This window comes from Lontra canadensis, unplaced genomic scaffold (genome assembly GCF_010015895.1).
Source record: "Lontra canadensis isolate GAN:19392208 unplaced genomic scaffold, GSC_riverotter_1.0 scaffold47, whole genome shotgun sequence".
NCBI classification, from domain to species: Eukaryota; Metazoa; Chordata; class Mammalia; order Carnivora; family Mustelidae; genus Lontra; species Lontra canadensis.
In genome coordinates this window covers 11,458,041-11,484,542 of record NW_022631041.1, presented here as the reverse complement: position 1 = coordinate 11,484,542, position 26,502 = coordinate 11,458,041, and the positions used below count along the sequence as shown (strand labels likewise).

At 39.3% G+C, this 26,502-nt stretch overlaps 1 protein-coding gene across 4 annotated transcripts in view; it reads left to right on the top strand.

Moving 5' to 3' along the window:
- Positions 1 to 26,502, top strand: part of FILIP1 (filamin A interacting protein 1) — a 226,713-nt gene that overhangs the window by 145,781 nt on the left and 54,430 nt on the right. For all 4 annotated transcript variants that reach the window (XM_032873171.1, XM_032873170.1, XM_032873173.1 and 1 more), the window contains 2 exons: positions 11,634 to 11,807; positions 19,391 to 19,569. In XM_032873171.1, coding sequence (XP_032729062.1) covers positions 11,634 to 11,807; positions 19,391 to 19,569 — 353 coding nt within the window. The remainder of the gene's footprint in view (positions 1 to 11,633; positions 11,808 to 19,390; positions 19,570 to 26,502) is intronic.

Genomic DNA, 26,502 nt, shown 5'->3' with positions numbered 1-26,502 from the left:
CAAGGGGCAGGGTAATTAACATTTGCCAAGCACCTTTATACATTAGCTCACATAGGAACTGTGACGTAGCCACTGCTATGCCCATTTTACAGGCAAGGAAACTGAGTTCGGGGACGCTAATTCACTCGTTTCAAGTCCCACTAGCAGTAGGATTAATGCATATTTCTTTTTTTTTTTTTAAAGATTTTATTTATTTATTTGACAGAGATCACAGGCAGGAAGAGAGGCAGGCAAAGAGAGAGGAGGAAGCAGGCTCCCCGCTGAGCAGAGAGCCCGATGTGGGGCTCGATCCTAGGACTCTGGGATCATGACCTGAGCCGAAGGCAGAGGCTTAACCCACTGAGCCACCCAGGTGCCCCAGATTAATGCATATTTCTAATTCAAGATTCCCAAGTGCATGTTCTTTCTACCACATCGCTTCTCTTGAGTTGTAGTAAAAACAAGCAATACACTACCTCTAAGTTTACGTCATGAGCTCGTTTAAAGAGAAAGATGAAAAGAAAAGCAGGTGAAAGAACCACACAGCAATAGACATCTTCAGTACACCAGAACAACTGATACTTAGAAAAGACAGTAACTTATGTATATTATATTCTTTTTAAGAGGAGAGGGGCTTTATGTTTCATCTGCAGATGCTCCCATTCCCAAGCCCTTAAAAGGAAATTTGAAGTACTAACTCTTGACTACTTATAACAGTAAATATCCCATGTGACATTCCCTGTAGGTTCATAGTGGCTGACATTTTCTTGTATTTTTCTTCAAAAAATTGAACTCTAGTTCTAAGTTGGTCACGTGTGTTATAAACATAGAATTCACTGAAGTCAAAAGCTGAAATGAATATATCAAAAACATACCAAATATGAAGGAACTCTATGTTATGTGATTCAATTAAACCTTATGTATAAATTCTATCTAGATGATATAGTCTTACCTTATTTGGTTGAAATATTTTCTCTTCTGAAAAAAGTCTTTATTTCCCAGCCCTCACTGGACACAGGATAAAAATAAGATCAAAGAAACTAATTTATCTCCCTCTCCAGCCTCTGCTTCCACCTGTTCTGTGGGAATGCCAGGTTCCCCGAGGTTCCTCTCATAATATGCTTAAGTCCTCAGAGGATGACGTACACATGTTCTGCACACTCCTCTGAGCTACCATTTGGCATTTGCCATTTTGCCCTTGTTCCTACTCAAGCTGTGGTGATGATGGGTACCCCTGTACACGCCTGCTTAAAGCACAGTCAGCACTGCTGTGTGTGTCCCAAAGGCTTCCTCTTCTGTTTACGTCAGCTGATGTCTACATGGAGCGCGTGATGCAAAATATAGAGAGGGCTGGTCCTTCCTACTTCCTTCACTCCCTTACTACTAAAGCATGATATCTTGAATTCTAATTTACCAATTCCTCTCGTTTTATTTAGGTCTTTTATGGCCATCCCTCACCTCGAGACTCAGGCATGGGTTGAGGGGGTTGGACTGGAGTGACAGACACTATGCTGCCCTCAGACTCACCCTTCCCCTCTGACCCTGCTCTATTGTCCTTCAGCCAACATGATGCCCTTCCTCCCCTGGGATGAGTTCTTTCCCAGGAAGAGCCTTAGTTCCTCATGCAAATAGCCCTGTGGTAGGTCCACCCTGCCAGTCAGCCCTCCAGACAGGATTACATCACAAGATTTTGCTCAAGCTTGAAAAATAACTTCTAGAGACAATCTAACAAGGAGACAGTCATAGAGAAAAGTAAAGAGGTGAACAAAATTTAACTTAATAAGGAGAATTGTACCAGAGATGTCTGTGCAGAAATGTCTGGTACCACAGCGAGTGCAGATGCTTTCTCTGTCCTAGCTCTCATTTAGCGGTGTTTGCTGAAGGGATTAAATTTATGGAGCTAGATAAACAACCACAGTGAGAAAATAACCATCTAGTTGTGCCTTAGCAATGACTTCTCATATTTTAGGGAATTCAGCTTCTCAACTTGTTCACAGAAAGCTGGACCCTGTCTGCTAGACCTGCTTATATATAGGGGTGAGGAGTTTAAAAGCTCTTCCCAAGGACTTGATTAGCACAGAACAAAAAGCTTGTATGTAGTCTGCTGGAATTTAAGAAATTATACACTGTTGCATCACAGCACTGCATGGGGGAACCTGTGACCTTATCTAATTTCTAATCCAGGACATCGCAGCTGTTGTGCTATTAATATCCCGAAGTGTGTAAAAAAGTAAAAAGAAGAAAACCACATAAGTAGTGAAAATGTGCTTAAATCCATGGATGACTTTGACATACAGCTAACTAATCATAAGGAAAATATGACTGAACTTTCATAGTTTATTACATGGAATTTTACTTTTTTCTCTAAAATGGTAATGTCTAAATAAAGGATTGGGAGTGTTTTTTCTTTTCTTATTCCAATTATTTTGGTGGCAAATAAAGTACTTTTTATTTTTTTAAAACTGTAATAAAATATACATAATGTAAAGTTGACCATTTTAACCATTTTTAAGTGCACAGTTCATTAGCATTAAATGTATTCACCTTGCTGGACCCCATCACCATCCATCTCCAGAACTTTTTTCATCTTCCAAACCTGAAACTCTGTCCTCATTAAACAACAACTCTGTCTTCCCTTCCCCTCTGCCCCAACCCTGACAAACACCATTCTTCTTTCTGTTTCTATGAATGTGACTATGTAAGTAGAATCATATAATATCTGTCATGTAAGTGGAATCATATAATATCTGTCATGTAAGTGGAATCATATAATATCTGTGTTGTATGACTGGCTCATTTCATTTTGCATAATGTCCTCAAGGTTCATCCATGCTGTAGCTTGTGTCAGGATTTCCTTTCTTTTAAAGGCTGAATAATATTGCATTGTGTATGTATACCACATTTTGTTTACCCATTCATCTGTCAGTGGATACTTGGGTTGTGTCTACCTTTTGGCTATTGCCAACAATGCTGCTATGAACATGAGTCTCCTTGCTTTCAATTCTTTTGGGTATTTACCTGGAAATGGAATTGGTGGGTCATATGGTCATCTACTTTTCATTTTTGGAGGAACCACCATACTATTTTCTATACTGACTAATATATTTCACATTTTCATCAGCAGTGCACAATAGTTTAAATTTTTCTATATCCTTGCCAATATTTTTTATTCCCTGTATTTTAGATGATAGCCATCCTAATAGGTATGAAGTGGTGTTTGATTGTGATTTTGATTTACATTTCCCTACTGACTAGAAACACTGAGCATATTTTCAAGTTCTTGGTGGCCATTTGTATATCTGCTTTAGAGAGATGTCTATTTAAGTGCTTTGTCCAGTTTTTAATTTTTGGGTTTTTTTTGTTGTTGTTGTTGAGTTATAGGCATTCTTTGTATATTCTGGATATTAGTCTCTTCATAGATAATCAGATATATGATTTGAAAATACTTTCTCCCATTCTGTCAGTTGCTTTTCACAGTTGATTGTGTTCTTTGATACTGAAATTTTAAATTTTGATGCATTTCAACTGAGCTAATTTTCTGCTGTTATCATGCCTTTGGTGTGTCACATGTAGGAAATCATTGTCAAATCCAGTATCATGAAGTTTTTCCCCTATATTTTCTTCTGAAAGTTTTAGCTCTTCCATTTAGGTCTCTGATCATTTTGAATTGATTATTATGTATGGCATAAGATAATAGTCCAACTTCATTATTTTACATATGAATAATCAGTTTTTCCAACATCGTTTATTGAAAAAACTGTCCTTTCCCCCACTGAATGGTATTGGCATTTTTATTGAAGATCATTTGGCCGTATATGTGAGGATTTATCTGTGTGCTCACTATTCTTTTCCACTGTTCTACATGTCTGTATTTATACCAGTACCATACTGTTTTGATTACTGTAGCTTTCTAGTAAGTTTTGAAATCGGAAATTCTGGAGCCTACAACTTTGTTCTTTTTCAATATTATTTTGGCTCTTTGGTTCCTCTTTATTTTAGAATGAATTTTTCTATTTCTGCAAAAACATCATTGGGATTTTGAGGTATCTTATTTAAAAAATTCAAGCTATACTGTTGATAATAGCAAGTTTTAACATGAAAATAACATCTGCTTTTAACATTTTAATGAAATATTTCTTTTGGATGGTATTCTGTCTGAAATGCGAGAAAGGAGTGATCTTTAATAAACATGGGTATAGAGACTTTGAGGCACTATTGACCATATATTTATGGAAAGAAATTTCTCCGGAGAAACCAAAAGACACATTTTTAGCACCATTAGCCCTTCAAACTAACCATGTTTGAATCTTCTCCCTGTATGTGGTTGTGTTACTAATCATGTTAACTTTGTGTTCTAAAATTCAGGAGAAAAAAGTGGATTTAATTCCTGTACTAATAGCTAATATCATCATAAACTACATAGCTTTTTTCTTCCAATATATTTATAGTATTTATATTTACCTAACAAGAGTAAATAATATAATTCAATTTGTATTAGATTTAAAGATAGTCCATTTCCTGTTCCAACATTCTGGTAGAAAGTACTGTTTTTCCCTTATCCCGTTTACATATTTTCTTTTTGTAGTAAACTTAAGAAGAACAAAGTGACTCCTAAATTATAGACAAAAATGTCAGATGAAAGAGTAGAAGTTCACAAAATGTAATTAATTGTTTAACTCTTTTAAACAAGGTTTCGTAGTTAAGGTTGTTCTGAGATTTTCAGTGACAGTTTATGCTTTTCTGACTTCACATCATTTAACTTTACCTTCTTATTTGAACAAATATTTACTGAGTTCCTATCACATGAGCAAGCATTCTTTTAGTAGACACTGTAGATACATCTTTGTCCTCAAAGCAGCTCACAGTCTAAGAAAGAGAGACAAGTAAACTAATAAATTTCCTTATCTAAATAGATACAAAACATTGAATGGAGATGCCAAGGTAGGAAAGCATTAGCAGATGGGCATGCTTTTGTCATCCAGGACCATCTTTTCTAGGGATCCTTGGCTCACTGCCGTAGTTATATTTAGGTAGTTAACAAAATAATACAAAGAAGCAAGAGTGTTTAGGAACTTTCAAGTCCGAAGTATTAAAGTGAATATTAAAATTGTATTAATTTTTTAAAAATGTTTTATTTATTTATTTGACAGAGAGAGTAAGAGAGGGAACACGAGCAGGGGGAGTACTAGAAGGAGAAGCAGGCTTCCCGTTGTTGAGCAGGGAGCCCAACACTGGGCTCCATCCCAGGACCCTGGGATCACGATCTGATCTGAAGGCAGACACTTAACGACTGAGCCACACAGACACCCATAAAACTGTATTAATTTTTGAAAAAGTTATAAATTCCTTCCCACTCAGCCCAAGTCTTCAAGTAATTGTAGTGCTTCAGGAAGCTATACCTTCTTTAGCTTGATTTTATCCTGTCCTCACAGAATCATGTACATACCCATTTTAGAAGTGTGGAAAAACTATGTCACATGTGCATAAGAACTAAGAATTCTTTCCAGCTCATTATGCATTTTCCCAAAGATTGAAAAATCCCACAAGTTCAAAAAATAGCTGAACCTGTCACCAGGCATAATCATCAATAATGGCATTTTGCCTTTAAAGAAAGCTGTTTTAGAAACACTGTCACTGATTTTCAGTACCTGAGTATATAGTAAGCCTCCTATGGCTGCCAATAGCTAGATACAGGGATATTTTGGATTATCCAGTCTCCCGTCTTCTCCTGTCCACCACTTTGTCCTAGGATGACCAACTCTTCCCAGTGTGCCTGGGACTGTCCTGATTTTCAAAAGTCCAGCTTTGTGTGGCCCTGCTCCTTAGTCCCACGCAAACTGGGGTGATTGGTTACCCTCATTTCCCAGAACTGGCAAACACCTCTAATGGTTTCCAGGGACTCCCCTGGTTTAGGCTGCTGGTGTGAAGTGATCATGATTCCTTGGTGAAGAACAATCAGTGGAACTGATAACAGAGAGAAAACATGAGAAACCACTGGGTCAAGCAAGTGCTTAAGAATTAGATGACCCTACCTGGAAGCTTAAGCTAACATGTAGCAGATGTTTAAGTGGTTTTAGTGTTGAATTGGTCTATCTGTCCTAAAGCAGTGGTTTCTAAGTGCAGCTGTGCTTTAAAATCATCTGCAGAGATATTTTATTTTATCCCACTATAATTGATGTACTGTGTTATATTAATTTCATGCATACAATATAGTGACTCAACCATTCTATACATTATTCTATGCTTATCAAGATAAATACACTTTTAATCCCCTTGACCTATTTTACCCATTCCCCCACTTCCCTCCCCTCCAGTGACCATCAGTTTGTTCTCAATAGTTAAGATTCCATCTTTTGGGGGGTGCCTGGGTGGCTCAGTGGGTTAAAGCCTTGCCTTCGGCTCAGGTCATGATCTCAGGGTCCTGGGATTGAGCCCCACATCGGACTCTCTGGTCAGCAGGAAGCCTGCTTCCCCCACTCTCTCTGCCTGCCTCTCTGCCTACTTGTGATCTCTCTGCCAAATAAATAAATAAAATCTTAAAGAAAAAAAGAAAAGATTGTTTTTTGTTTGTTTCCCTTGTTTGTTTTATTTCTTAAATTCCACATGTAAGTGAAATCATATGGAATTTATCTTTCTCTGACTGACTTATTTGCTTAGCATTATACTCTCTAGATCCATCTATATTGCTGCAAATGGCAAAATTTCATTCTTTTTATGACTGAATAATATTCCAGTGTGTATGTGTGTGTGCACGCGCACGTGTGTGTGTAGCACGCCTTTTTAAAAAGTAGACTCCACGCCCAACGTGGGGCTTGAACTCATGACCTTGAGATCAAGAACTGGGTGTTCTGTTGACTGAGCTAGCCAGGTGCCCTTATATACCTTCTTTATCCATTCTTCTATTGATGGGCACTTAGGCTGCTTCCATAGTTTGGCTATTGCAAATAATGCCGTAATAGACAGGGGTGCATATATCCTTTGTATTTTTGTGGTAAATACCCAGTAGTGTGATTAAAGATCACAGGGTAGTTCTGTTTTTAACTCTTTGAGGAAATTCCATACTGTTTTCCACAGTGGCCACACAGTTTGCATTCCTACCAATAGTGCATGAAGGTTCCTTTTTCTCCACATCTTTGCCAACACTTGTTGTTTCTTGTATTGCTGATTTTTAGCCGTTCTGACATGGATGAGGTGACATCTCACTGTAATTTTGATTTATATTTCCCTGGTGATGAATGATATTGAGCATCTTTTTGTATATCTATTGGCTATCTGGATTTCTTCTTTGGAGAAATGTCTGTTCATGTCTTCTGCCTATTTTTGATTGGATTATTTGGGTTTTGAGTGTTGAGATGTATCAGTTCTTTGTATATCTTGGATACTAACCTTTTATGGGATATATCATTTGCAAATATCCTTTCCCATTCAGTAGGTTGCATTTTAGTTTTATTGATTGTTTCCTTCACTGTGCAGAAGCTTTTCACTATGATGTAGTCCTAATCATTTATTTTTGCTTTTGTTTCCCTTACCCCTAGAGACATACCTAGGAAGATGTTATTATGGCCAACATCAGAGAAATTATTGTCTTCTAGGATTTTTATGGTCTCAGGTCTCATATTTATATCTTTAATCCATTTTGAGTTTATTTTTGTGCATGGTATAAGAAAGTGGTCCAGTCTCATTTTTTTTTGCATATACCTGTCCAGTTTTCCCAATACCATTTGTTGAAGAAGCTACCTTTTTCCGCATATTCTTGTCTTCTTTGTCATAGATTAATTGACCAAGTAAGTGTGGGTTTATTTCTGGGTTCTCTACTCTTCCTTTGACCTTTGTGTCTATTTTTGTGTCAATATTATACTGTTTTGATTACGACAGCTTTGTAGTATATCTTGAAATCTGGGATTGTGATACCTCCAGGTTCATTCTTCTTTTTCAAGATGGCTTTGGCTATTCTAGTTTTTTTTGTGGTTCTGTACAAATTTTAGAATTATTTGTTCTAGTTTTGTGAAAAATGCTGTTGGTATTTTGATAATGATTGCATTAAATCTGTAGATTTCTTTGGGTAGTATAGACATTTTAATAACATTTGTTATACTAGTCCATGAGCATGGAATATCTCTTCATTTGTTGATTCAGAATTTGTACATTTTTAACAGGGTAAATGAATGACCTTTCCACCACACAAACCTGACCATGTCCCGGTCCTGCTACTTAAAAATTCCAAAGCTGCTAGCTGTTCCATGAGAAAATGCAAGCTCACTACCTGGTTTACAAGGCTTTTCATGAGTTGTCCATTATTTATCACCCCAGCCTCATGTTTCCCAGCCCATGAATCTACATCTGTTTGGCTTTTGCTTACAGTTTTCCCTTGGCCAAGAACACTCTCACCCTAATTCCCATCTTTCTCTGGCTCAAGTACTCATTGTGAGTTTTTTGGGTCCCTTCCTCTGTGAAGATTTTCCTTAGCCTTATATTCAAGTCAAGTATATTTTTAGATGGAATTCTTAGCCCCCTGTATCTCCTCCATCCTAAGACTTCAATTATTTGTTCATATCCTTCCAGGCTTTAATCTCTGTGGATGCACTTATATCTCCAATACTGAACACAATGCATTGCCCACAGTGAATGTGCACAAATATTTACTGAATGAATGATTGGATTTAACTCTTTTTTTTTTTTAACTGCTCCACCTGTTGTGACTCCACCTGTTCTGTTTCTTATTCTGCCTTACCCGCCCTTCCCCCTCACCCCACCATTTCCCTGCTTTCCTAGCAAAGCCCAGATACCCTCTGTTGACTTTATCAGATGAATCACACACTCACCTGTTAGCCCTGTGCTTTGCAGAGTAGCTCTTTGCTGCCCCCATATGTTTTTAATCAGTTCCTTATGCCGCCGGTTGAGACAACCCCTTGCTCCATCTGGTGCAGTTACAGTTTTGCAGAACATCGTTGTTCTTGGCTTCCATATGTCTCTCTTGGCACAAAGAGGAACTTGTAGGATGGAATAGAAGAATGTGACCCTTCCGTGTCGGTTTTTATACCCTAATCTCATATTTATTCTCTTCATCATCAGGACTAAATAAATTGAGAAATTTATAGACCCCTTTCTCTCTCTTTTCTAGAGTCCTCTTCAAAGTATTCTTCCCTCTGAGTCCTTTTACATATATATATAAATACAGTGGTCTACTTAGCATCCCTGCAGCACTCTAAGAATTTAACTCCTTGCTTCTGATGAAACTTCTATGTGAAAACAATAATGTTTAAGGACAGGAACCTTCTTACATTTTGTATTTCATTCTTTTATACAAAAATTAAGAAGTTTCAGGGCGCCTGGGTGGCGCAGTGGGTTAAGACTCTTAGTTTTGGCTCAGGTCGTGATCTTAGAGTCCTGAGATGGAACTAGCGGCGGGCTGTGTGCTCAGCATGGAGTCTGCTCAAGCTTCTCCCTCCTTCTCTCTCTGTCCCTCCCACTGCACACACACTCTGTCCAATAAATTAATCTTTAAAAAAATTAAGAAATTTCTTAAAATGGAAGTGTAAAGTGGTTTTATCCCCAAAATGTAGGACCTTTTTTACATAGATTGAATCATATATTTAGTTTAAAAATTTATTATGATTATAGTCATTTCATTAACCCATTGATTAAAAAGGCACCACAATAATAATGATTGATTTACTATATTAAACTACTTCAAATACTAGTGATTTATAGGCAACATTTGTATTCCTTCCAGGATTATTATTATAGCAATGAAAAAGCCTTTAGTAAGTTCATGAGGAATAGTGCAGTTCTAAATATATAATGCCCAGTGTTATATCACCATAGCCTCTTTTTCTTTGGGAATTAGTGTCTAGAGTAATTAAACTAAGAATGACATGTGTGGTATATGTAGCATATCACAGTTAATACAACTCAAGCACAAGCACATTTTTAGGGAGAGAAGTAGAATGTGTTTCATATCAGTTGGAACAAAAGAAACTATTTTCTTAATTCTCTATTAAGAAGATTTGGTCAAGAAGGTAGATACCAACAATATTTACATTTAATTAAAACCACGTAGCTTAAACTTTTGAACTGAAATACCTACCGATTTACATTTCTAAATTCTCCTTATTTATATTATTTGCCTGAAAATGAATAACCAATGACAGACCTTACGCTCCTTCAGTACAGAGCCACCATCTACAGAATGGAGTTATGGCTTGCCCATTGGTGTCTAGGAGAGCGGATAGACAGGGGTTGAAATACAGCCCTTTCTTTACTTGCTACGTAAGAAGCATTCCGACTCAGACTGTATCTCCTAGAGGAAGTAAGCACCTTTTTCTAAGCTGCCCAAAGATACTGTACAAGATAGCCTGGTACTGTGTCTATGCTTATGTTCTTTCACTCTACATGGCAGCACATTGCTTTTCTATTAAATTATTTTCTGACTTTAACTTTCTTGCTAATTCTGAACTACTATTTCTTCAAAATTAATATTTTCCAATTTTTTTTCTTGAAATGAGCACATGCAAATGTGGCAGGGACAACAGGGGGGAAATCTGCAAATTCCAGTCTATTGACGTTTCCATAATAGTCTTTAGCCATCTGGAATTAGATTAATTTGGAGACTATGAAAAAGCAATAAAAGTGAGAAACCTCAAGAAAGACAAACTTTATAAGGCTCCTATCTTAAGGCTAACTAATTAGCTCCCTTGTTTAGAATACCATGATAATGAGCCAGGTTTATCATTTCAAATCCATAGTTAGCATAACAAAGGGGAAAACTAAATTCTGCAACTGCAACTCTTACCCACCAGGTTGTTATTTAGTATAAGTCGGCATGAGGTCGGGATACTTCATACCCATCACCAGTACTGAAAAAAACAAGTATATGACCAGATGGGAGTACATTGACCAAATGTTAGCTCCATCATAACTAGGAAATTCATCACTTAGTAGTGATACATCCATTATGTAAAGAGTTCTGTAGTCAATATGATATAAAACCTATAAACAGATCATTTTTCTCAAGAGTTCAACAAGGTGCTGAAGTTTTGCTAAGAAACCAAAAGAACAACGCTGACCCCATAGGATTGGTAGTCTGGATGTTACAGGAGTTAAATTTCACCTTTGGTGTGATACCTTAGATCGAAAAGCCCAGCCCAGCACCATGTGAGTTCCCAACCATGTGTTTCTGTATAAACTAAATCACTTGATGGGAAATAGGAACTCACTTATAAAGGCTGTTTTGTTAATTACACATAGGATTATAATTAGAATGGGGAAACTAGATTTGAACACTTCTTTGAGAGCATAAACAGAAAACTAGAAAACTTTAAATTGTCCTTGACCTCATGTACAGTGAAACGGGGTAAGTACCCCACGTCATCTTGATTCAAAAGTGCTCAGAATCTTTTCTACTTAGATAAAGCAATTTTTATGTAGTTAATATTAGCACAAATCCCGTTTTCTGCTTGCTGCTTCCTAGCAACCTGAAGCAGAGTATCTGCTTGCCAATCTGCTTTTGATAGAAAATAAGAACAAAATACCCAGTGAATTTGCCAATAGCTCGGAAGAGATGGGGATGTGTTCAATAAGCTTTGTGTTGATTTTGTGAGTCTGACATGTGATTTATGTTGTCAACCGTCTGACCTTGCCGCATTCTACCACAGGCCAGGGAAGATGTGATCCACATGCTGAAGACAGAGAAAACCAAGCCTGAGGTTCTGGAGGCTCATTACGGGTCTGCAGAGCCAGAGAAAGTGCTGCGAGTCCTGCACCGAGATGCCATCCTGGCCCAGGAGAAGTCTATAGGAGAAGATGTCTATGAGAAACCAATTTCAGAGGTAAAAATATGACATCAGCAAGTTCCCGTATGTAAGGGTACCTCAGAGAGATGGCTTCACATTCTCCATTTTCCATGCTTTAACATTTTCTTTCAAAGGCAAAATTTTTATGACACTTTAGTATAGAATTAAAGTGTAATGATATAATTCATGAATTACAATGGATACATTGCAATGATAAGAATTTTAGAAGTAGTTCCTTAAAAATACTTAAAGCCTGAAATATATTTCTCAATGTGATTACACCAATTACATGCTGTTGCAGTCTGTTATTGTTTTATTTCTCTAGGAGATGATTTGTGTAAAAATTTGAAGCGGTTATCAGTTTTGGCATTGAGTTGTCAGGATCATTATCAAATCGGTTACCTGAAATTAAATTGATCATTGATATTGTATTGATGAACATTTATTTTATTATTGATATTTATAAAGGGACTGTGTTTTTGTATATTACAGACTCTGTCACAGTTAAAATGGTCTCATGTAAGTAGCTGAAATACAGTGGTTGAGGCAAAATGCTTAGGGCAATTTTTTAAGATGAAAGGAAATCTAATAGGGTTATATTTAGTCACTTTTATATAAGATTGCGTTAGGAACTATCTGCGATGTTATTAATTTCCCATGAGACTACATGTTAAAAGTATTCTCATGTTGTAGTAGAAGTTTGAGGCTGAATTAGGGAAACAGTTGCTAGATTACCCTACTGACTACAGAATTTATGTAAAAAAATTTCAGAGATGTGAAATTAGTATCATCAATGAAGAAAAAGAACACAGAAATTAAAAATGAAGTAATTTATCATAATAGAAAAAATAATAATATAAAAGATAATATATTATCATATGTCAAGCCTTGATAGAAGCTTATTTTGACAGATCTCAGATAAGATCTGCTTTAGATAGTATTCACAGCAGACTGATGGTCCTGTAATAACCCTAATTTCTACAACAAGGAATAGCTGGAGCTCGTGTTTTAATCTTTGCCTAAAATGTTAAGAGATGACTTATGATGGGATGCAGTCAACTGGCTGGACCCACTTGCATGTCTGAGAGCCACCATTACCAACTGCCTATGGCTTTGGGCGGTCACTTCAGCTCCCTAATCTTAGTTCCTTCCTTCTTTGTCAGATGGAAGTAACAACAGTACGTATCTCCTAGAGCTGTTGTGAAGATTAAATGAAGCAATGCCCGTAAATCTCTTAACACAGTGTCGAGTACATACCAAGTACTCACCAAATACTAGCCATGAGCATTTGCTGGGTGATACTGTGATATTTACTCACACCTTTAATTAGTTCCAAACTTGGAGGGGCTTGAGGAGTGAAAGACATAGTGAGGTCAAAATATTCATTAAATATTCTTATGATAACCCCCTGGATGGGAGAACGCAGTTTGGATAAATGATATCATTTAGGTTTCCGAATTCTTTGCTCCCAAGCTAGAGCTGGGGATGACACCTCAAAGGAGAGGTGGGTCTGAAAGCACACACATTTGCTCAAAAGCACTGCCTCTAACCCAGTGAGCTCTATGGAAAGTACACAAAGAAAGGAGTTTCTGATCTACTTTCAGAAAGTAGGCCTAACCCAAGTGTTCCTATCTCATGGACAACTGGGCAGAGCAGAAGAACACCCACACTATGGGTGGTCCTTTTAGAAATGGCTTAGCTAAACATGACCTTTGGTTTCTTTCTCCCCTCAACTCCCAATCTGAAGAGTATTCCTCACTTGGGGAGGAGAGAGTGTGGAGGTAGAGAGAAGGACAGAAGCTACTTTTCCCATACTGACAAAATAGTAAGGTCTTGCTTTGTGGGAAAAATAGAACGCTAGAAGGAGAAAATATTTATCTTCTACCATCTACAAATTTGGGGTCTCCTAACCCTTTGGACATAACAATCAAGTTGTCATTATCCAGGAGCAGGATTCCTTCTTCCGACTTCATGAGGAACGATCCCAATACAATCACTGTTGCATTAGCCTCTTGGGACCATGAGCAAATAGTCTAGCTCTTATCCTTAGAAGCCATGCTGCATCTCAAGCCCAAAAGTCACTGCTCATTTTAATTTCCATACCAAATCAGGCCCAGCCAGGTTATCCAATAGAACTCATCAGAGGTTCAGCAATGAACCCCATGTGGTGGACCACCTCTGCCTTGCCAAATATCTGGGGAGAAATTAAGCAGCAAATATTAAATCTCCCTGAGCTTCTTTGTGAATTAAAGTCCAGGATATGCAAGTTCATAATTCTTAAGCAAAATTCTGAAGAAATCAAGATTTGAGTATCTTTCCTTCCCAAATTCTTCTGCTTAGCCTTAGCCAAAGGGATCTTATTCTTAAGCATTTTCTTTTCTTTCTTTTTTTTTTTTTAAGATTTTGTTTATTTGACAGACAAAGATTACAAGTAGGCGGAGAGGCAGGCAGAGAGAGAGGGAGGAAGCAGGCTCCCTGCTGAGCAGAGAGCCCGTTGCAGGGCTAGATCCTAGGACTCTGGGATCATGACCTGAGCTGAAGGCAGAGGCTTTAACCCACTGAACCACCCAGGTGCCCCAATCTTAAGCATTTTCAAAGTTTAACTAATATATCTTTAGTTCCCCCATTCCCCTTTTATCGAAGAGTCTAAAGAATTATTAGAACACAATCAATTATCATAATACCAACCTCACATGCATAAATATTAAAAATACAAGAAAATCCTCAGTTCCACAGTCAGTTTACTCAAGCAAAATGACTCAGCATAATGCAGGCCCATGTTACTCTTAGGGAGACCAAAGGAGAGACTTGAGCAATGTTTAAGGGAAGGAAGGCAGGTAGAGAAATCCTTTAGTTATCACAGGATTTCTATCAGTCTGGGGAAGTTACCTTCTGTGTTCTACTTTATATAGTCTCCCTCAGTGATAGAAGTAAAATCAAGGAGTTATGAGCCTGCCAAGAGGATCCTTTGTTTAAGACAATTCTTACCTACTTTCATATCCTTGAGTTGGATAATCCTCTCTGACATATGAGTCTTTTCTCATCTCACTCTATCCATGTTTGAGCTGTTTATGTTACTGTCCTGCCTGAATCCCCCAATGTTTGTCTCACCTTTCCTTCAAACTCTACATCTCCAAGTTTCTCAAATGTGTTCTCTCAGGGCCCATCTATTTTAGCTGACACCCTGAAACTCACCAAATAATGCTTCAAATGTTCTACCTTGATCTTCTCAGAATTTAATTCTTAAATCTGTCTATATTTTATGTATCCACCTTGGGTAACGGTTACAGTCTTCAAGATAATGGTTCCCAACTGATCTCATGAAGAACTATCGGCAGTTTTACAGCATGTTCCCCAAACATTTTCTGGATCCAACCCTTTTCGTGGGGGGACTCGCATGGCTCTGTTCTCTGTGCTCGCCTATCTCTACCTCCTCTGGTCACTCATTTTGATTCACTAATGACTAATATATGTCCCTTCTTTATAGCCTTATCTTTAAGAGCACTTAGATCCATTTCTCTTCTGTGTAATTCGAGTTTGTTCTTTAAGACTTTATGTTTTGGGGCACCTGGGTGGCTCAGTGGGTTAAAGCCTCTGCCTTCAGCTTGGGTCAGGATCTCAGGGTCCTGGGATCAAGCCCCACATCAGGCTCTCTGCCCGGCAGGGAGCCTGCTTCCCCCTTTCCCTCTGCCTGCCTCTCTGCTTACTTGTGATCTCTTTCTTTGTGTCAAATAAATAAATAAAATCTTTAAAAAAAAAAAAAAAAGACTTTATGTTTCCTCTTTAGCAGACTTAGATTAAATTTGGTTTCAGTAGATCTCTCTCTTCCTAAATCTCTTAATATTTCTCCAGCTAGCCTTTTGCTGATACAGAGCTAAAATCACTTCCTAAACCATGATTCTTTTGTCTAAAACATGCTGACATTTCTCTCCATCTCAAGTCCTTAAGCCTCTTCTCTATCAGCTTGCTTTTGTAGAATAAGACTTGCAGGTATATTCTCCTTTTGGCCTTCAGTGTTACAATGATCTCATTTAATTTTCCTTCCACCTCTGTCCAAGTGGGAGCTGTAATTTCTAAAGTAACGGGTTCCCATTTCACTTTCGGTATTCATTAATAAAGGCAACTGTTCCTCAATGATGGAGCCACAGTTTGGATCCCGAAAACCAAAAGTCATGGACACAGTGTACATGATTAATGAATTGACAGAGCCCATTGTTATAGGAGGTGGTCTTCAGAGCCTTTAGACAAGTCACAAAGATCCAAGAGAGAGAGGTTAGCCTACCTAAGTTCTCTCCTAGGAGCTCTATGTAGTTCCAAACAAAATAACAAGGAACAGGGTCTTGTACAGCTGATTGCTTGCTACCTATGTTGGTTCTTACATCTAGAATTTAAAATTAAAAGCTAGATCCTCATGCATGAATGCTTTATTGCTAAAGGGGAATTTGCTACCTCTGCAGTTTAAAGTCTGGGCCTGCAGTTCTGTGTGAAAAACAGTGTGCACACCATTCTTTCAGTGCATTAAGAGACAAAAAGACTGTCTTCCTGATTCTGTAATCAGTGCTGGGGTCAAGCAGCGCTTGTGTAGCTAAGGGGAGCATGGCCCACTGAGACCCCAGCAACTGCTCCAGTGGGCCGGCCTCAGGACTGTAGCTGCTGAGAACAACAAACCTCAAAGGCCCACATGGACAGGACATCCTAAAGCTAAGGTCTACCTTTGACCTGGGCTGCCTCAGAACACTTCATATCAACACAAGCTGTTTTTCTCCACATGCCCTCACAATGTCTTTTTTTCTGAGCATCTTAGCCATTCAGTTAATAATGCCTCCATCTTCCCTTCCAGAGTTTCTCAAAGGGACTGAGGGTAACTGCAGGAGTTGGATAGATGAGTTAAAGCATTTAGTTTTATTACTGGTCTGAATAGATAAATCAGTACTATTGGGCTTTCTATTGCTTTCTCTCCAAGACTTTGGAGAAACCACTTGAAGGAGAATTTGGGCCTTCAGAGCACAGTGTACCATTTTATGGCAAAGTCAAAAAATAAGAAATGAAAAGGCTGAGCTGCTTATGGCTAGTTCCCTACTCCAAATATAGCTTTCTTTTTTCTTTTCCCTTTCCCTTATGTTCTTCTGTTTTGTTTCTTAAATTCCACATAGGAGTGAAATCATGTGGTATTTGTCTTTCTCTGACTGATTTATTTCATTTCACATTAGATGAAATGACTCCATGTGACTCTAGCTCCAGCCATATTGCTGCAAATGGCAAAATTTCATTCTTTTTGATGACTGAGTAATATTCCACTGTGTATATATCTTCTTTATCTTTTTTATCTATTCGTCAGTTGATGGATACTTGGGCTTTTTCCATCATTTGGCTATTACTGATAATGCTTCCATAAACATAGGAGTGCATGTGCCCCCTTTGAATTAGTATTTTTTGTGTCCTTTGGGTAAATACATAGTAGAGAAATTGCTGGGTTACAACTTTCAAATAAGCCACCCCTCCTTCCCAGAGGGATGAGGGTATGAAGAAATAGGCAGAAGCTGCTTTCCAAATACTTTCAAAAGTGGGTCCTACTTCATGATAAAATAGAAAGGATCGAAAAAGGACAAGAGTTGCTCTTTCTACCTTGATGATGATGATGATGATATATTTTAGAAATGCTTGACAAATTCTATAATATATGATGAAAATCACATAGTCGAAAGATGGAAGAGTTCCTAGGGAGAATAGTTTATAATAGAGAGATATTCCAATGAAGGAAACCTCTTATATAAGCTGTCTTTTTAAGACTACAGAAATTTATCAGAACACATAAAAGCACAATTGGCCAATCCCTAATGGTATCAAATATTATTTGCCACCAGTCACCCTGGGCTTCTTTACCAGTCTGTCTAGTCACAGGCTCTTACACAAAGGGACAGAGATTTGGTCAGAAACACTGAGGATTATGTGGGCTGTATCTCTTTTATTTGGAGGCCCAGAAATGATCCCCACATATACCCCCTACAGACCTCACACAACTGTAGAGGGAAGTTCAGACCTCCATGTGACTGAGGGACAAACATGGAGAACCGAGGGAAAAATCTCTGATGTGGATACCGTATGGAATTACCCCCATTAAGTTTTAGCAAGTAGGCTGTGGATTGAGAATGGATTTTAAATATGTTTCAACTAAAGCCATGGTTCTCAGTTAGGGGTGGGGGGTGGTGAAAGTGTTTTGCCCTCCAAAGGATGTTTGGCAACATCTGAGGGTAGGTTTATCACAGCTGGAAGTCGTACTACTGGCACCTGGGGAGGGGGCCAGAGGCCAAGGAGGCTGCCACACCTCCTCCCGTGCACAATACAGCTACCCAAAATTAAGAATGTCAATAGTTCTGAAATTCTAAAGTTCTAAAACGTCAATAATTCTGAAGTTGAGAAACCCCGAACTACAGTTTGAAGAGGAGAGTAGGATAGGGAACTATCAATATTGCGAGAGTTGGTCCTGAACACTTACTTTGCTCCAGGCTCTGTGCTTGGCACTAGAAACTAAAAACAAAATCAAGGCTTTTTTTTTTTTTTTTAAAGTCTGTGTAGTGTCTGACAATTTTTTTTAAAAGATTTTATTTATTTGTTTGTCAGGCAGAGATCGCAAGTAGGCGGAGAGGCAGGCAGAGAGAAGGAAGCAGGCTCCCTGCTGAGCAGAGAGCCCGATGCGGGGCTCGATCCCAGGACCCTGAGATCATGACCTGAGCTGAAGGCAAGGCTTTAACTAAACCACTGAGCCACCCAGGTGCCCCTCAAGGCATTCTTTAAAGATCTTCTAGCCTGGTCAGAGAAATAGGCACAAAAATCCTATAATAGGGGTGGCTCAGTCGGTTAAGAATCCTACTCTTGATTTCAGGTCACTTCATGATCTCAGGGTTGTGGGACCCAGCCCTGTGACAGTTTTCAGACTCAGGAGCAAGTCTGCTTGCGATTCTCTCCTTCTCCCTCTGCCTCTCCCCTCCAACCATGTGTGCTCTCTCGCTCTCCCTCTCTCAAATAAATAAATACATTCTTATTTTTAAAGAAATCCTGTAATAATATTTGACAGCATCTCTTTTAGTCTGAGATAGGTGCTCTCTATAAGTCCTGAAATCCTCCCTATATTTAGCATCTCTTGAAGAGAGAGGACTGTGGAGACTTCCTATACTTTTTCTAGAAGTGCATGTAACTGCAAGTCTTAAAAAAAGATTGTGATGTTAATAATGACTTCCCAGGGGAGAAGTTTGGTACAGGTACATGCTGAGCTGTTAATTTTTCTGAGATGAGGAGGGCTGTCATCCTCTTTCTAAGTATAGGGTTTTGTGCCATGTCACAGAAATAGTGAAAGAGCTTGTTCTCTTAACAGCTTAGGAACCAGTACACCTGCTCACAGCAAAAGGGCTAGAAGGCCAGAAGTTACTACAGCCTTATTACAGCAAGTGTAGAAAGCCAGCTGGCCTAGACAAAATGAGGGATTGAGGAAAATGGCAGAGAACACCAGACCTGATGTTCTCTCCTTCCGATAATAAATCAGTGGGCCAATATAATATTTTGAATGAGTCCTATGCAAATCAAATGAACTACTAAGCTCTTTCCCATGTTTGTTTACCCAGCTGGACAGACTTGAGGAAAAACAGAAGGAAACGTACCGGCGCATGCTAGAGCAGCTGCTGTTGGCTGAGAAGTGTCACCGACGCACGGTGTACGAGCTAGAGAGCGAGAAGCACAAACACACCGACTACATGAACAAGAGTGACGACTTCACCAACCTGCTGGAGCAGGAGCGGGAGAGGTAATGTGCACACAAGCCATGAGCCACACGGAGATCCCTGCTGCCCTTTCATCTCTGCCGCTCTGGTCAGGGAGCCCACTTGAGCCCAGGGACACCACAGATGGGCACCCAGGTTCTGACTCCCATTTCTGAGTGGTTTCTGATCTGCATGGCTTGTAGAAAGTGAGACAGACTTTTACCTGCTATTGTCCATCTAAATAGGTTTGGGAGCACACAGGGGTGGGACCCCAGATTCCCTGTAGGAAGTTGAGAACCATAAAGCCATACAGCTGGAAACAAACCCAGGGAGCCTGTATGTGATCAATGAAGCGCCTACATTCCAAAAGCTTCTCTACTAATTTCTTTCAATGGAAAATAATCTACTTTTACTTCCTGAAAAAGTGGTTGACAAATCAGTAATCTTAACCATTTAAAATGAATCCTATTCATTCTTTTTTTTAATTTTTTTAATTTTTTTATTAACATATAATGTATTATTAGCCCCAGGGGTACAGGTCTGTGAATCACCGGGGTTACACACTTCACAGCACTCACCATAGCACATACCTTCCCCAATATCCATAACCCAACCACCCTCTCCCTAGCCCCCTCCCCCCAGCAAACCTCAGTTTGTTTTGTGAGATTAAGAGTCTCTTATGGTTTGTCTCCCTCCCGATCCCATCTTGTTTGATTTATTCTTTTCCTACCCTCCAAACACCCCATGTTGCCTCTCAACTTCCTCATATCAGGGAGATCATATGACAGTTGTCTGATTGACTCATTTCGCTAAGCATAATACCCTCTAGTTCCATCCGTGTCATCACAAATGGCAAGATTTCATTTCTTTTGATGGCTGCATAGTATTCCATTGTATATCCATTCATCTGTTGATGGACATCTAGGTTCTTTCCATAGTTTGGCTATTATGGACATTGGTGCTATAAACATTCGGGTGCACATGCCCCTTTGGATCACTACATTTGTATCTTTAGGGTAAATACCCAGCAGTGCAATTGCTGGGTCATCGGGTAGCTCGATTTTCAACTTTTTGAGGAACCTCCATGCTGTTTTCCAGAGTGGTTGCACCAGCTTGCATCCCCACCAACCGTGTAGGAGGGTTCCCCTTTCTCTGCATCCTCGCCAGCATCTGTCATTTCCTGACTGGCTAATTTTAGCTATTCTGACTAGTTTGAGGTGGTATCTCTAAAATAAATCCTATTCATTCTTAATACCACAACAGAAACTTTTAATACTTGGTTGTATATAAATTACTAAGTGACTAGATCTACCTGCTTTCTAAGGGTTACATAACTCTTAAAACTCAGTGTAAAAAAATAATAACAAAACAACCTCAAATAAAACCTCAGCATGTTGAGCACTGATATCTGTCCTGACAGGTAATTCTCTCAGACATGGCATCACCATGTTTGAAGTTGAGACTCCAACTTGAAAAGCTTTGTAACTAACTCTCCTATAATCTCCAGTTTTGTTCAACATCTTTTCAGCTTATTCTCTCCCTTTTCTTTCCTCTGCTGAATCGTTATGTCTGTGAATTCCACAACCTTTGAAACTGGTGACATCCAATCCTCATGCTTTGAGTTACCAAGCGTGTCTGCTTCTGTGTTTAGGACTTGCAAATTAAGAGCCACTTGGGAACAGCTTTAGTAATCCCAGCTTTATTATATATTTAGTTACAAGAAAGAGATACGGTATTCCGAGGTTAATTTGCTTATAAGAAAAATGTGTCATAGTAAGAGTAAATAAAAGCATGAAACAGCACGGGTTTTTGTTAAAGGTTTAAAAAATTATTGGTAATTTTTACTTATTGTTGGACTTGGCACCTCCCTTGGGAAAGGAGAAGTGGAAGGGAGAACAAAGTTCTCTTCGCTTGTTGGAGTGTAATGTACGATACTCTCCATTTCTTTAGGCCTGTCTTCTGCTCCTGTAAGCTAAGGTTTATCAGCTTTGTGTTTGAACAATGTTCTAATTTGACATATTGGGGGTAAACCAAGCACTGAGAATAAGCTCCACTCCCTCAGTCTCTGTGAACCTTCCAACCTCAAGCACAGATCTTGTAAACAAGGTTTTAGTGACAGTGTAAATTATGAATGTCTACAACAGCCCTCTGGTTAAGGGTTCTGTGTTGGAATGTGGTCAAGTAAAAGAGCAGCTGCTTATTTGATAGTGAATTCCTGAAAGATCTAAAATCAAATAATTTTAAAGAACACCTGTGTGAATCAATTGTTTTCCAGTCATGCTGTCTATGATTTGGTTCAGAACCAGACACACCAGTCTCTTCTATAGTTTCCCATGTAAGCTAAATGCCTGAGGTGGCACCAGTTCACTTACAATTGTTGGTTTAATTATTTTTATTTATGTTTAAATTTTATTTAAATTCAAATAATTAACATATAGTGGATTATTCGTTTCTGAGGTAAAGTTCAGTGATTCATCAGTTGAATGATGTGTGTGGCTGGGAGACTGTACTTATCCAGGCTGTTCCTTTTCCTTTCTTTTTTTGTCTTCCTAATTTTTGTGTTCCATGAGAGTAATTGAAATAATAACACATGATGGAGAGCTTTATAGTTCACAAAGTACTTTTATATTCTACAATAAGCCCTCCCAGATGTGTTTATTTACTTACTTCTTGTTGATCAACTGTAGATGAACAATTCCAATCCTCTGTACCCTTTGGAGTTGTTTGATTTTACTAAAACAACTCCAGCAACCATTTCTCCTGAGCAAAGTGCTGTGTAGGTTTTTAAAATCAAAGTAATAATTAAAAGAGAATTATCTTAAGATGCTTTTGATATCTTGATCAGCAGCACTACTGGGATACATCAGCAAACTTCCCTGTTTTAGATAAGAATTCTCTAATAGAATTTTGATGCTTGCTCATACATCAAACCACCTTAAGGTTTTGAAGTAGTATTTTTGACTTAACAGGTTATACTTGAGGGCTTTATATTTTTTCACTGTCGGTGTTTTCCCCCAGATCAATCCTCTGACTGACCACCAGTGCACACGCTGTGGTGGGCACGCCCAGCCTGACACCCTTCTGCTAAATTAAACACCGCTACTAGGAACCTGACAACTCAAGATGGCAGCCCTGAATTTCTCTGCGATCTGAGGAGTCCACCGGGACTTGCTTGCTGAGTTCCTAGGGGGCAGTGAAGCCTATAGGATTTTCTCAAAGGTCAGGCCCGGGATTCCTGCTGCCCTTTGGAAACTGCCCTGCTAAATCTGCTTTGGGTTAAATCCTCTTTTTGAAGTAAGCGGTCATAATTAGATCTACTTATGGGGGCTGGCAGTGTGCTGACCCCGAGGCTTTCTTTCCCGTGGCCAAGTCACCAGGGAGCCCCTCTGCACAAGGTCCCTCCGGCCTCAACCAGGGCTGCGGGAGTTCCCAGCGGCTGCAGCACCTGCCCGGAATGCCGGGCTGCACCTAACTCGGAGCCAGCATTTCTGAGCAGGAGTGGGACTCCTCCTGTAGACTGTTTCAAGTCCTTTGTTTCCTTCGTTGTTTTGCCCTCCCTTCCCCTTCTCCAGAAAAAGTACCTTTTGAGGGGGAGAGGGGGAAGCCAAGGACTTCACTTCGGAAACATTTCCCTTTGTTTCTACTGTGAGCATGAGTAAAGGAAGTAAGAAAGTGAGACTTGAGATAAGCCGAGTGGTTTGCTTCCTATAATCTTATCCAACTTCTCCCACTGACCACGAAACTCCGCCGGCGGTCCCTGCCCTAGACAGCTTTTCATCTGGGGGTAGTGGGGTGATGGGAGGGGTGCTGAGCTAGGGAACTTTCCCCATGGGGTAGCATCTCGGCTTCATCCTCAGTAATTATCCTGCTAGAGTTTTTCTTTTCCTGTGGAAAAATGGTTAAAGATAACAAAAGGGATCCAGGAATGCTGGATCCTTAGCAGGTGTTGATAAGCAACCCAAATTCAGATATTTGGTGAGACCAGGAATCTGGTGCTCAGAGCCCTGCCAAGAACTTATGAGATCAGCCCCTTTAAGTCCTTCATTCTGTGGGTGGAGAAATTGAGGCCCAGAAAAATTATCTAGCTCAACTCAGATTGCGGTGCACAGTGGTCTAGCACTTTTGTGCAAATGAGTCCCTTGTGCAAAATGGCTTGGGTTTTGTTTTTATTTTCCCTCTCTCTGTGTGTGGGCTCCCTACCTCCATGCTCTTATGGCCAAACTATGACATAAACTCTTAAACGGCAGAAAGATGGTTATTGGGAGGATATAAACAGGGATATTCAGGCCAGTGGTGTCCTGTCAAGATAGGAGAAGCTTTGAGATAGATCTGTTGGAAGCAGCAGCCCAGGGCCTTGTTTGGAGCTTTGTTTGAATAGCATATACAATGCTCAGCTTTGGTTGGATTCTGTTTGGGTAGTCATGATGGGGGGCTGATGATGGTTATGAGGGGGCTAAATAAAGCCCACCTCTAAGCTGCCTCCTTGATAGTGCCACTGACCTAGACCCTGCAAGTATAAAAATAATAGAAGCAGAAATTATTTTTAACTTTCAGGAGTTTTCAATTCATCTTATATAAAAATTCCACAAATTAAGAACCTAAAATGGGCAATATATTGTTCTGGGCTTCCTTTATTCTAAGTCAGCAGACAGTGATCATCATTTATTGCCATCATTCACTGCATATTTATTTCTACAAAGAGTTATATTCCCAAATTAAAAAGAGGAAACTAGCATGAAGAAAATGCATTGCTTAACTAGTACTGTTAATAATCAAGATGAAAATATACTTCATTGCATTAGTTAGGACTGGGTAAAGAAAGCTCCCTTTCTAAATGCTGTATTGTTTGGTCCATATTTTAAGTCACGTTGACCTTTAATGGCTTAACTCTGAGCACATGAGATCACCTTCAGCATTTATATTCATTCTCTGTCTGAACTGCAAGACTTGGGATTTTAATCTTAAACTTCACAAGGGCTGCTTCAAGAATGTTAAAATAGAGAGAACACAGTTACATCAAAAGTGGTCTGAAACTTAAAGAAATATTTGAAGTGTGTGTATATGTGTGTGTGTGTGTGCACGCGCACATGCTAATGTAATGACGTGGGGGAGTTCTGTCTAAATCTATAACTGTAGATATAGATTTTAAAGCTTTTGGCTTCTATAGGCTCAGCCACGACTACATAAATAATTACATCATCATATAATATTGCAGTAAGACTTCCAAGCATAAGTTCATTTTTTTTTTTAAAGTACAAATCAGCATCTCAAGAGAAATCTCTTAACTTACCAAGCAGAGAATGCAGGAGCACGGGCTTGAATGGAAGGGAAGCTTTCCAGCCCTATTTTGGTCAAATGAAGGGGAATGGGCTTTGCCCAGTGGCTGGTGGGACAGGCTGCACTATTTCACTCGCCTATGCTGGGAAATGACCAGTCAGAGCAAGTTCTCAAAAAGTTTCTCTAGTCGCCTGGAATCCTGGGAAACAATCCTAGCCCACTTTGTAGAAAAGAAGTTCACACCTGGTTCCCTGGCATCATACCTGAGTCTTTTCTTAGATTTAGATGCCTTATCTTTAAAATATGGCAATAAAATGGGCTTTTCTCACTGGTAGCTTGGAGAGTCATAATAAGGCACTTTGTAGGAAAAGATTGCAATGATGTGTAAAAAGATCAAGTCTTAACAAGCAGAAAGTAATCAATAGATAGAACATATTAGCAAAAAACAACTGAGCCTGCTTCTCTGTGCTTAACACCCTGCTAGATGCTATTGGATAGCAGAGTTAGCTTTTATTGACTTCTCTGGTCCTTGCAAAACTATATGATGCATAATTATTATCCCTATTTGGCACATAGAGAAACAGACAGGGTAAGTTCCTTCCACCAAGATTACTACCAATAGTAATCTTACTACCAATAGTTAATTGGAAGAATCAATGTTTGAACTGAGTTTACAGTAAAATATAATAATCTTCTCTACTTCCAAGTTCTTACCTTCTGATTAAAGTGAATGCTTCATTTCCCCAATGCATGGAGGAGGAAAAGATGACTTGGAAAGTTGGCCAGTGACTTTGTGGACTATACATCCATTCTGTTGCAAATTCAGAATTTGAGTAACAGACCTTAACTTGGTTATGAGTTATGTCGCTTACTATCAGTAACCTACTGGCCAAGAAAACTGCTGGGAATGAACAGTTTTTAAGAAAGGAGAGGAATTAGAATTCAGAGACTCAATCAGAAAAGGAATAGGTTTTATAGTTGATTTTCTGAAAGAATGCCAGGATCCAATTCCTCCTTCCAATTCTTCTTACTCTTGCAATATGCAAATCCCACTTCCTATGGGCAAATGTGATTGAAATGAAAGGAGCTGAGGTGCTGTTGTGTTATTCATAGCTCACAGCAGGATATTTGCATTGGAGGGCGGGATAAGTCAGGATGGTGTTAAGGAAGTAATGTTACATCTTAAAGGGACCAGGCAAGTGGCAACACAAAAAGATAGTTTCCGGGGTGCCTGGGTGGCTCAGAGGGTTAAAGCCTCTGCCTTCGGCTCAGGTCATGATCCCCGGTCCTGGGATCGAGCCCCGCGGTCCTGGGATCGAGCCCCGCATCGGGCTCTCTGCTTAGCAGGGAGCCTGCTTCCTCCTCTCTCTCTGCCTGCCTCTCCGCCTACTTGTGATCTCTGCCTGTCAAATAAACAAATAAAATCTAAAAAAAAAAAAAAAAAAAAAAAAAGATAGTTTCCTAGGGTTGGAAGTTTGGAGTTAGAAGAAGAGTTGATCCTCTTAATAGATCCAGGATAGTATCATATCTACTTTCTTCCCTGTAGAAGTTGGAGCATATCACTCATTCTGAAGTAGGCACTCCGTGGGTTAAATATGACTCAGCCCATTAAAAATGCCCTTGGGGTTCATTTCACCAGATCCCACTGTACAAAAATGCTGGATCTTGGGTGGATGTGATCTTCCCAAGCTTCATAGCAC